At 42.6% G+C, this 13,132-nt stretch overlaps 1 protein-coding gene across 1 annotated transcript in view; it reads right to left on the bottom strand.

The window, feature by feature from the left end:
• The window catches only part of FBN1 (fibrillin 1), a 228,301-nt gene that overhangs the window by 194,530 nt on the left and 20,639 nt on the right, over positions 1–13,132 (bottom strand). Inside the window, exons 2-3 of the mRNA XM_037156471.2 lie at positions 2,490–2,572; positions 373–471 (exon numbers count right to left, since the gene is read on the bottom strand). Of these exons, the coding sequence (XP_037012366.2) occupies positions 373–471; positions 2,490–2,572 (182 nt within the window). The remainder of the gene's footprint in view (positions 1–372; positions 472–2,489; positions 2,573–13,132) is intronic.

The raw sequence follows: 13,132 nt of genomic DNA, 5'->3' as shown, positions 1-13,132 counted from the left end.
CCACAAGAAAGACTGCCTAGTTTTCTTGAGCCAATATGTTCATGAAACAATCATTTCATTGAGCATCTTTTATGGTGTTTACATTGGAGACCCAAAGATAAATAAGGCAATACCTACACAGAAGGAAGTCATAATCTTTATATTACTCATAGTAACTGTGTCCCATATAGCAATTTCCCTATAAAGAGTGAAGAAGGGAAATGGGAGGCCAGATTGAGAAAAGTCATTCCAAATATTTTGGGCAAAACAGAGAAGGCAGATGTTCTAGTGAAAAATGTATTGCAGGCAAGAGAAAAACCAAAAGCAAATTTAGGAGAAAATGGGGTGTAACCACATAAAATAATATTATATATAATGACATGTTATACTCACTGGATCTGGAGCCACAGGAAGGAGATATCTGACCAGATGGGCAAGTGCACATATTTGGCCTAGAACAGAATCCATCCCCACAGGAATGCCGGCAAATGGCTGCGGAGAAAACCAGAGGTCTGTTAGCACGTGGCTTTGGCCCGCGGTGATTGACAGGGACCCAGTCCTCAAGTGAGGAAACCTGGGCTCTCAGGCTCCTCATTAACTCTGCCATCACGACTTACGTGACCTTAGGCCTCAGGTTTATTCCTTTACCAAACGAATCTGTTGGGCTAAATAAACCCTAGCTGTAAAATTTGCTAACTCCCTTAACCACATCGGTGCTGCTCGGCCTTTCTTTGCTTATCCCACAGCCCTCCACCTCCCAGAAGCCCCACACATCCTATGAAGGGAAAACAAAACAAACAAAAACCTGTGCCCACATATATTTATATATCTATAAGCATTCTGTTTTTATATTAAATTCAAGGTTTAATGATATAAAATTGCCACGGCATTCATGGAAGCCTACTTTTATCATGAATGCCTAATGTTTAATAATTTCTATAAAAATACTGTGGCCTGCTAAGACTACCTCTCTATTTCAGATCTTGCTAGCTGAGAACGTATGATCTACGTAGCAGCTTCTGGCCTGCATTTAGTCTGTGAATTATGTCGCCAGTCTGAGAGAGGTGGGAAATCCTCTGCAGCTGTCCTGATTCTACAGTCAGAAAGCTGCTTGCTTTCAGAGAAGTATTAACATTTTCATGACACCTGGAGACTGATATCATACTGGTACCCAATGCTTTGCTAGTGACCAAAGGAGTAAGCTTAAATGGCAAGTGACCTGTATTTATTATCAAACTAAGACTTGGTCACTACTTTTTATATTTATAGGCATGACCCTTTCGTCAAACTCCTATACAACCTTGCAAGGGGCAAATGAGATGCACAAAGGCCAAATATAATACACTTGACAGGAAATTCACTGAAACATTAACACATCTACGGATGGAGATTGAAAACTATTAAGAAAGAAGCTGTCAAATGACCCTATAAACATTTCTTTAAATACCTGAAGACAGCATTTCTCAGAGATTCTACAGAGCACGAGGCAAAGGCTCCTATTGTTCAGTTCATTTAGGAAACTCCAAATACCATTACATCCCTTTCTTACTGACTCAACTTTGAGTTTGAAATGCACCACAATGTGACAAACAGATAAGTTGCCTTTGGTCAAAATCAAGAATTGGGAAAACAGTAAACTTTTTCAGGTCACCAAGAGAATATTGGTTGAAGTAGTCTATCCTTTTCCACAGATCACTGTTGGCCAAGTGAGAAGGTGGGTTAAGTGACTCTTTAATGTCCTTTCAGCTCCGAATTCTGCCTGTTATACTAATAGAGTATTCTGGAAGCTGAAGATTATTTCATAGATATGATGACTATAGAAGTTCATGGAGGGCAGACGCCCTAACTAAGTGAACTTAGTCTCTCCGTTAAATATATCTTGTCTGGTATGGGAGGTGTCACTCAACATTTGGGGGCTATTTTGAGGATGAGGCCGTTTTCCACAGCAGCAGAGTCCAGAGAGGAATCTCTGGGATCATTTGCATTCTCCCCTAGTCTTTCCACCGGTCATCCTCTGATGCCCTCTCTGCTTCCTCTCCCCTTTGTCTAACAGTGATGTCTACCTTTGGCCTTGAACACCCTAATTCAATATACAAGGTTTGGGTAGGCATGTGGGTGGCCAACAAAGTCAGAAGTTACTGTAAGGGAAGCAGCAATGGTAGCATTTTTTCAAAATCCCTCCAAAGTTATTCCATATCCATGCAGCTAGGCACAGCATATGTAATGGCATGCAACGCTGACCAAAGAATCCCCGTGCTCTACGGCTCTCTTCCTTATAGCTCAGAAAAATCCCAAAAGAAGCCACTGGCCTAAAGTATAACAGTGGTTTGCCCAAGTCAATGTATTTCCCAACCTGAATTTGGAGAAAGTCAGAAGATCTTAGAGCTGGAAGGCTCTTCAATAAGCACATTAACAGTATGTAGTTACAAAGGACCAAGTACTAAAAATCACCGTGCAACCAAAACAACAAAAGGAGAACGTGCAGAATGACAGATTGTCTATTTACTTACGAACAATACACTGATTTCCACCAGGTAAGGTTTTCCACCCAGGGCAACAGTAAACATTAAACCTTGATCCACAGACATTGGGTCTGAAAAAAAAAAGAGAAAAAAAAGTTCCATTACAAGACGTCCACAGTTTTTTAGAAAAAAAATATAACTTGTGACCAAATAAAAGCAAAAATTCCTGAGTTATAAGAACAAGATGAATCTTTGCAGACAGAGAAATGCAAACTCATGGGACTCAACGCTGGCTTCTTAGTTTGAGACCCTTTAACATGATGGTATCCACAAGGATATTCCTTCCTCTCACCTGTGCATATAGCACATCGGGAAGATAAAAACCAGGAATGTGAGCTGCAGGTACTTCTATCACAATACACAGTATAAATCACTTGTGTAGTCAAATGAGTGTAATTGAAACAACAAACTTCCTACTAATCTAGTTAAGAAAGGTCATCATAAAAATCTATTGCATGTAAGGCTTTAAACTTCTATTTGTTGAAGTTTGGTATATTTTTTCCTATGGCCCAGCTCACCTCTTAAAAGAAAGAATGACCACATTCCTCCTTTTACTAGAATTACAGGAATGCAAATCCTGACATTAGTCAGAATAAATAAAAGCCAAAACACATAAACATTTCTTTAGCCAAAGTTTGGAAACATGGTTAATACCAGCAGTTGTGGGAAGATAAGATCAACACCCCTCTGGGTTTCTTGTTTACAGACAGTTCACCACCTATCTTAGTCCACAGCCTTCATTCAAAATCCAGATGACCCATATTTAAAAATTTAAGGAGCCAACTGGGTAAGGATCTAGCTAATTCTACAGTGGAAACTAAGGCAGGGGGTAGAACACACAGAGACCCAGAAGAAACCACTCGCTTTACTTTGCCATATCTACAGGCCTAAATATTAATGCTAGTGCCTTGAGTTCAGAAGGAAGGTCAAATATTTTGCAATCAATTCCACAAACTAGGAGCTATTTCGAGGCTTGCTGGTATACCAGTCCCTTAAGCATAAGCCTTTAAAAATATATAGCTAAAATGTATTTTCAGTTGGGGCCCACTCACATATTCTCCCTATACATGCAGACCATTTGTAATTGGACAGAAACCTACTGCATTTCCTCTGAACTCACTTCATGGACCACATGCAGTGAGGTGGACCACATGCAGTGAGGTCCACATGCATGGACCTCACAAAGGTGAGGCTGTTGCCCTGTCCTGTGCTCCTTTGACAGACCAAGGGAACCTGGGACACTCTGCAGGGCAAAATGCATACATCAGACTGACTGATGTGAGGTCAGAAACAGAAGTAGGAAGAACGACGGAGGGGCCAGGCAAATGGCCCTAAATCCAGATGCAACCGCCCAGGGCTTCTCCAAGGGTAAACAGAAAATTACTGAGTGGAGACTTAATGTATGTATATTACATGACTTTAAGGCCTCTCTGTGCCTTAGTTTATTTCTCTACACACTGGGATAATAAAATATCTGCCTGGTATACATCATTTGTTTGTGTGCATCAGATGAAATGAGGGATGTGAAAAGCTTCATACATGAACAGGACAATAAAAACACAATGTAGCATCTTCTGACTTATAGTACCTACTCAGGCAAAGGAACCATAAGAAATAAAGGAAGACTTTATTAAGAATTCTTAACCGATGGCTGTCAATCCCTCACCCCTCCTGTGACAAAGCTGTGCCAAAAACTTCAGGTCAGAGTGCAGAGAATTTCCTAGGGCAACTCAAAATCTTGGAAAGAGAGTGAGAGGAGAGAGAAGGTAAGGGGCTGGGGTGGAGCGGGGAGGGGAGAGACACTGCACCCTTCCAAATGTCATTAAATGTTCTCTTGATCTAAAATGACAATCTAGGCTAAAGTCAACCACCTCAGAACCTTCCCCACCAACACCCGTTTACAAGAACCCCACTGTACCCAGCCTGGTCCCCCACCAAACCCTGGAATAGCTGCGGAGACCCCCTACACCTGGGCAGGGGGTCCTGTGCTTGGCATCTCTGTGTTTTTCAAACAAAAACCAGGGCATATTGTCTGACAAGAATGAGTATATTTATGGAGTAACAACGTACCTAACAGGGAGAAAAAGTTGAAAAAGAGTCCAGAATCAGTCACTTCCATCCTACAAAGTATGACATTCAAAAAGTTTTCCAAGGTATATTAAAAATATACCTCGGAACTATCATAGAAAAATCATAGAAAATATAGTCATTCTTTATTATGTTTGCGGTGTTTAAAATCAACCCACAGACAAAACGTGGTAGAAGTTACATCGCAGTGAGCTGTGTCCCCACCTTTCCTGGCAGGAAGCCAGTGCTTACTGTTCCATTCCAGGCACCAAGGTGCAAGCAGAGCAGATGGAGTCATGCACATAAATACGAGAAGAACGAAAAATGAATGGTAGAAACCAGTTGCCTTAAGAGTTGAGGATCCGGGGAAGAATTTTCTAGAGAGAGAATTCTTTCACTTTCTCACTTTAAAGTCCACCATAACTGTTCATTTTTAAATGTACACTATTATACTTTGATCATCATTTTTTATTTAAAGCTGAAACTCGCTTTAAAAGTATGAACATCTTCTCTCATAAACAGGGTGCTTTCTGCTTTATTAGTTAGTTATCACAGTCCCTTTTGTTGATTTATCACATTTTCATTCCACTACGTTTCTTAAGGTTCTGGGTAATGTTGAACTGTGACTTCAGTTTGTATGCTCCAGATTTTTGAGATTCACAACTTTATAATAAGTCATCTATCATTGAACTTCAGTTGTTTCAACCAACATCCTCACAGGATGACTTTTAATCTCATCACCGTCCACCCTCCGGCACTAAACACCACACGTTCCACAGCTACATGCAAAGCATTACAAAGGTGTAAGGCCTCTCCTCTGATGAGTCTGGTCTGGAGAACTGCAAACTAACAGAGCTCGCTCAGACAAGCTGGGTGGCATCTGTTCTACATACACATAGAAAAAAACAACTCCAATTCTGGAAATAAATGAATGTCTTATTTAAGTTGGAAAGCACCAAGACACGTAAAGTCAGAAGTAGACATATTGGACTATTTCCATTATAACAGACTTCAAGGTTTCAGCACAAAACGTATTAATAAAGAAGGTAAGTCTTTAATGAAGTTCCCTTTCTGCGTAAGTAGAAGTGGAGGATTATTATACCTTTCTCTTCCTTTTCACTGCATCAGACGTACCCACTACCCCGCCACCAAAAAAAAAAAAAAACCCTCAGAGTTGAGGCTCCACACAAGTGGCCATAGTGGTATTCAGCAAATTGAAGGGAAAAGAACTCCACGCTAAATACTAAAAACACATTACTTCATTTCATCCTCATAACAACCCCATAGGTAAGTTCTACTATTGTTGTCCTTAACACAAAGGAAACTCTGGTTTAGGAGGTTTACACACCCTGGCCGAAGTCCACAGCTTGGAGGTAGAGAATGGAGCTTTGAACTCAGGAAACCACACCTAGAACTATGCCTTCTTTACCCCTACATTAAGGCACAGATGTAGTTAGGAAACAAGACTACATTTCACCCAAAAGCATTCATAGCAGCACAAGTAACAAAAATCCCAAAAAGTCCATCAATAGACCGAAGATTAAGCATGAATCATTTCTATCTGTACTCTAATAGCTCGTGGGGGAAAGGGGAAAATACATTTACATTCCACGTCACCACTGTACATTACACTTTGTAAATTGCTAAGTCTTTATCTGTAACTTCTCTTACAAACTGCTGTGACTATCGTGCTCTGCAACAACCCACTTCCACTCACTCTGGGGGCTGGGTGAGCCTCCGCAGGCTGGATATTTGGATCCAGTTCAGACACAGCACTCAGAGATTGTGTGGGCTAGCTAAAGCCCCTCTCAATGGAGCGAACAGCTGGGCTCTACCACATCTGACCACATCACTGCAGGAATTGGCCTCTGCGCAAAATGTCTGCAGTGTGTCCAGATCCCTTAGCCAGAACCCACTTCTGCAAGTCTGGCCTCTCTGACAGTAAGATAGCCTTCCTGCTTCCTCTCCCAAGTGCAAACTCCTTCCAGACAAGACTGGGAAAGTAAAACCAAGTTCAGGGGGCTCTTACTGCACATGCACGCGTTTCTTAGCCTGTGAAGTGCTTAAATCCTTGGGCAAGGAGAATGCTAAACGTTAGATAATGGTGAATGAGGTGGACGCTTCCATGAGTTGCCTGGTTTTTTGACTTTTGGGGGAAAGAATGATGATTCAGTCCCCTGGAGTGTAATTATGGAGGGATATCAAAAGGCATATGCTCCCACATAATGAAGAAGGCCCAACCGCCTGTGTAACATGCCTCAAGGCAATATCCTGACAGGCCACTGTTCTAGAGCGTCACGAGCAATTAATTTTCAGTGTCAACAATGTGATGGATGATGAAAATTGTATTGCAATAATACACAAATAAGCTACATACATGGTGAGCCACACATACTGGTCATATTAGTTCTCTGACAAAATTTTTTTATCAAGAGAAAAAGGAAAAAGAAAAACCAAGCATACTATCAGATGAAAGGACCCCACCACTGCTCCAATAACTTTGCAAAGGCTCCTCCTTGTTTTAGTGCCTTTATTCTGGCCCCCTTCACTGAAGAGAGAGGTCAGATCTCCCAGAAGTGATCTGAATACCACATGTGACTGTTCCAGCCCATCTGCCAGTCACAACAACTTGAGTAATGAAACTTCAACCCCTGGTAATGAAAACAGCATCCACGGCCTCCTCCAGCTTCAGCTGGGCAATCCAGACCCAGGGATTCATTTCTGGATTGTCTGGGTCAACACTGGCTGGCATGTGGACAATCCAGGTTTCCTTCTTTGAAGACACAAGCCAGCCAACCTCTCTGACCTACTTCATGCAGTTAAAAAGAACAGAAAAAAAAAGAACAATTTCATACTCTGGTGTGCAAGCCTTTAGCCTCTCCTCGCTCTCTTCCATCTCCAGTAGATTAGTGACTCCATTGCCTTTTCTTCTAAAGCCAATATCCATCTGTTTCTCCCTCCCCCCTCCTTCCTTTTCTCCCTTCCCTTCTCCCTCTCTCTTTCAGTTCCTACTCTCAGGGCATTTAAAACCAAGCATTCTACCTCAAACTCAACGTAACCAAGATTTCACAGCTCATCTTCCTGTGTAGCCAGTTAAGTTCACTGCCAGGCATGCAACAGTGCACATAATTTAATCACTTTGCCCACAAGTACAAAGCTGCTAAGCAGTATTTAGTGAGAACCTATTATATGCCAGGCACTCTGTTACTACATAAGGAAGAAAAATGACAAAGATGAGCAAACCTAGCCCCCAGATCTTGGTTTCTGATACCATTTTCCAGTAGAAGGAACATTTGTCCTGGGACAAATGGCTGACTCTAGAACTGGGCAGGAAATACACAAGATGAGCCTGGAGCATCTTGTGGTAACAGAAAATAAGAAAGTATGAAACAAACAAACAAAAACACAGCAATGGAGGCATGTTGAAGGACACAGGAGCCCAATGAAAGATCCCTGTCACCAAAGCTAGAACCATTGGAGCAGTAAAATAACAAAAGTTGTGCTGGATTATAATCCAAAATATAAAATAACTGTCCATGAGGCTATAGTGATAAATAAATGACTGGATACATAAGCAAATGGGAGAGAAAAAACAAATCTCTTATGCTGGAAAATTCCAAATAATTTACATAGACACTCTGCTTTTGAGGAGGTTGAGAACTCCCCTTCCTTGTGCATGGGCTGTGCATAGTGACTTCCTTCCAAAGGAATTGCAATAAGGGGACAATATACAGAATTCCTGACCAATATTCATCAAAACTATCAAGGTCATCAAACATAAGGGAAGTTTGCCCTGGCTGGTGTAGCTCAGTGGATTGAGCGCGGGCCTGTGAACCAGACAATCCCGGTTCGATTCCCAGTCAGGGCACATGCCAGGGTTGCAGGCAGGTTCCCTGCAGGCCAGTTCCCAGCAGGGGACGCACGAAAAGCAACCATACATTGATGTTTCTCTCCCTCTCTCCTTCCCTTCCCCTCTAAAGATAAATAAATAAAATCTTAAAAAAAAAAAACATAAGGGAAGTCTAAGAAATTGTCACAGCCTAAGAAGACATGACAACTACATGTTGTAGACAACTACATGTAGACAACTACATGTAATGTGGGATCCTGGATGGAGACCCTGGGCATTCTACAAAAATGTGAATAAGGAATGCACTATAGTTAATAATATATCACTATTGGATCACTAATTATACTAGTATACGATGTCAATTCAGGGAAATGTGTCCAGAGTATAAGGAGACTCTCCGTAGCACCCTGGTGAATCTTTGGAAATCTAAAGTGAAAAGTTTATTAAGAAAGAAAATAATAAAAATTTGTAACTATGATATTATTAAAAAAATTGTTACCTTGCCCCCAAAAGTGACTAAGACAGTGCTTGCTCCTGACAGAAGACAGGCATGTACATCAGTACAGCACAACGTGTCAACAGAAAAGGTAAGACGTGGACATCAAGGCCACCCTGGGAGATGAAGGAGTGCAGAGCAAGGGACCAGCTTCCCAATCCAGAATAGGCTCAGAAGGAGGCCATTGGAGCTATGAGTTAATGTTTCCCAGCTGCTGAGAGGAGTCACTCATTTTATTTCGTCCCACTGCTAAAATTCATCTTAAATTCTCTAACTCCATTAGCAAATCCCTTGTCCAAATGCTGGTGTTTCATTGTTGACCAATACCATGTTCTTTTTTTCTGGATTCCCTAGCTCCTCTCTGTCCCATTAGGACAGTGTAGCTAAACTAAGTATGTTTCCATGTTCACAATGATTAATTCTGTTCTACAATCTGCAGACAGACCTTCACCCTCCACCAAATGTGAAACATCTCATTAGCTTCAGTTCTCTACCAGGCAGGCCTACCCTGCCTGTCACTCTCATCTCCGCCAATCGCCACCTCCCCTGGGCTCCCCTTCACCATCCCAGCCCTCACTCATGCACATGCCCCGCTCCCATCACACACACACTAGGTCCAAACTCTCCTTCCATCGTTCCCTCAGAATGTGTCATTTCATCTCTCTCCACCGTGTTAGTCCCTACTCTGTGACTAATCCCATCCACCTTGCAACCAACCAACACAGTTTCAGACATACCTCTCGAAAACCTACATATGCTATATTGTAATTACATATTTTAAGTAGTTATTTTTCTACATTCTCATCCCTGAAACCTGCTTCCACCCACTCTGTTCCCAGACTCATAGTTCTTCAAGCAGAGAAACAGTGTCTGTTATATCTAGAATATCCTGGAACCTTTTTAAAAGCACACAGAACTAAATGCCTTATTCAATACAAAGTACAATGAACAAAGATCAATAATATCCATTTGCTGTCATATAGAGACCAGCTGTAAATGCCACCAACATAGAAATCTGTCTAATGGTGAGAACTATTTCCTATTAATCTATTTAAAGGGAGAAAGTTGCATGCATATCTGAAAGGCTACAGGCATTTAGACAATAACATATAATGGTTTCATGCCTGGGTTACTTTGCCGACATGCTGATCATTAATTCATTCTGATCAGTGAAGTTATCAGTGTTTACAACTCAGGACACAGAACATTTCCTTTGAGAAAAATACAAAATCAATGTAGATAAAATAATGTATGAATATCTGGTTGTACCTACTTCTTTGGCAAAAGAAACCCCCAAATCCCAAAAGCAATGAAACAAAAGTTTTCAGTTCACAAAGCAGTGCATATTTTGGCAGGTTGGCACCGCTGACCAAAGCCATAGACGGAGGCTGCCATGTGTGGCCAGCCCCTAACGACACCCACCACAAATTCACATGGTGGCCTCGGAAGGTCTGTCTGGATGTGCTGTTCGGACAGAGGCTCGTCCCACTGCTGAGTCGGATAACTCACAGCACAGGCAGAACAGGGAGGCTGTTGCACCAACACTTTCATTTGCTGTCTGCCCCAAGCCATGTTTTGGAGGGAACTTTGTGTCGATCAAAAGCAATAGCCCAAAGACTTAAGAGCCAAAGAATTTAGGTCACCCTATCAAGGATACACACACACGCACACGCACACGCACACGCACATGCACACACACACACACAGCCTAAGAAGCTGGAGAAACAGAAAGCAGCAAAGGCAGTTCCCCAAATCTGGGAGGTCATTTCAGACTGGCGGACAACTTAATCCTGTGGGAACCTTTCATGGGTGGCCAAAACATGTGTGTGTGATGTGACTGTCTTTGAAAGAAGGAATGGAAGGATTTCGAGCCAGATGCACTGTCACAGGAAGGAACTTGAAGACGGGAAGCACGTGGCCCTGTGCAGAACGTCCTGATCCCGCTGAAGCACTGGGCTCTCTCCACTCCCGGTGCCCTGGGTTAAGCGAAACTGAGCACACCACAGTCTGCACAAACCACTAAACCAGCCGTGTGGCCCCCAGACTTCTAAGGGCAATGACCTGGCTAACCCGCTGTCACCGTCTGCACTGGACCTACTGGTCTCAAGGGAAGGGGTCTGCACTGGCCTGCGGTGTCACACCCTGGTTGGTTATGTAAAAGGGGCTCCCACCAAAACAAGGAGAGGGGTGTGTCTGTTCATGAAGTTTGGACTTTACTATCTGAACCTATATGGATAAGGAAGGGGTTCCTCAAAACATAAAGACCAGAATGCCTCAGATGTGCATCTCTCCAGCATCTGAGAGGGTCTGTCCAATGGCACCGTGAAAATGCACAGCTTCTACACTGCTGCTTCCCAGGACCCTGCAACCCCTTGGCTTGACCTAGGACTTCCAGGACTAGCACAGCATTTTCTTTTGATGGGATATTTGCTCCACTTACTCAAGCTGAAGCCATACTCTCCCAAAGGCTGGCAAAATTATAGAAATTACTGAAACGCGAACAGGAAAACCAAGGAGGTGGTCCAGATCTGCCTAGTGAGAGGTCGGCCTAGGGTTGTGTCTGCGGAATTCACTGCTCACCTCAGCTCCCTTTGCTCCTTCCCTCCTCTTCATCACCCACAGAAGAAACTGGGGACAGAAACCCTGACTCTCGCCGCTGCCCAGAAATTTTCAAAGCAAGAGCTCTGTCCAGGGCCATGATATCTTCTGAATGTACTGGCAGCCCCAGGAAAAGACAGGGAGACCAGCCAGTGGGGTCAGGCTCAGGGGAATGAATGGGGTTCTTCAGGAGCTGGGAGTGCAGGGAGATGCGATATTCCAGTTCTGAGTCCTGGCAGCTCCCAACTGACAAACAGGAAGGGCTCCAAAAATGTCATTTCTATATTGGTATTTAGAACTCGGAATGGCTTTTCCAATAGAAACAATGTTAATAGGTGGTGGTTTGGTCCCCGGGCTAGTCAAATAGCAGTCTCTGTGCTACATTATCAGCTAAATAGGCTATTATAGGCTGGTCTGGGAACCTGACCACAGCTTAAAATGTTGTTTCTATGGGAAAACACATTCCACGGCAGGCAACCAGAGGGAAACTTGGCCACTCAAACCCATGGTCGCTGCAGCTATCATAAGCTGCCCAGAGAATGATGAGAACTAAACACCTTAAACTCAGGCCACTCCACACAGCCCTAGGAGGGTGGCCAGAACCAGAGCTCTGTCAGCCCCTGGGGCCCAGCGCCACCCCCTGCCCCAGCACGAGGCCGTTAGCCTCAGTTGGGGACACCTGTACGTCCACAAAGTAGGGACTTAACAGGTGGGGAATAACTGGCTATTCTCAGTGTACCTGACTTCTTTCAGAGACCAGAGGATCCCACCCACCCCAGCCCCAACTACCCAACTACGGTGTAACAAAATTGGTCCCCAGGACCGGTTCACAGGACAAGGGTTCAGTGAGCCACTTCCAGATGTAACAAGGAAGCAGGTCAGATTGAACTCTATTTGGTAGCTTTGATCTCGTACCCAAGTTATTCGAGCATTGCAGATCCCTGGAACCAAAAAGTTACCCTTTCTTTTGCAACGTGAGTTCCTTAAAGATAGAAAATTCAAATTTATCTTTACCACCTAGCATGATACCTGAATCTCAGATGGTAAATGAAGGTTTAGGGTATCAAATGTACATCTAACGAAGAAAACATAAGTTAGAATTCTGTCAGAGTAGTGAGTATTGAATTTATTGAAAAGGTAAATATGCTTAGAAGAAACTCAATAATAAAATAAAGAAATGAAAAGGATAATTAGTGCTAAGAAATAAATTAATTTCATTTACTCTTTTTAATCAAAAATCGAGAACATAACAAAAGATACCCATAAGTGAAATTCATGGGGTAGAGAGTTACATTTCCCCATGTCTCAGATGTATTGTTTAGAAACACTTTATAGTTACAAAGTTTCAGAGGTCTTATATTTCTAATTCTACTTCATAAGAGTCAAGAGGCAGTGAGTCTCTCAAAACATTTCTCTTCCCAACTCTTTCGTGAGAACAGAGACAACATTGTTCCTAAGGAACAATAACAGAAAGAAAACATTGACAGAGTTTAAGTTTTTAAGGAGTCAGAGGAAGTCAGCCGAAAGCATGCCCTTGTTGAGATTATTTCATAGAAGTTAACAGTTCGGAACATTAGGTGTCAAAAACCTGAGAAATTTTTTTTCCTCACTTTCCAATTA

The sequence above is a fragment of the Artibeus jamaicensis genome, unplaced genomic scaffold (genome assembly GCF_021234435.1).
Source record: "Artibeus jamaicensis isolate MK-2021 breed Jamaican fruit bat unplaced genomic scaffold, CSHL_Jam_final contig_548, whole genome shotgun sequence".
NCBI lineage: Eukaryota > Metazoa > Chordata > Mammalia > Chiroptera > Phyllostomidae > Artibeus > Artibeus jamaicensis.
This window is presented reverse-complemented; position numbering and strand designations above follow the sequence as displayed.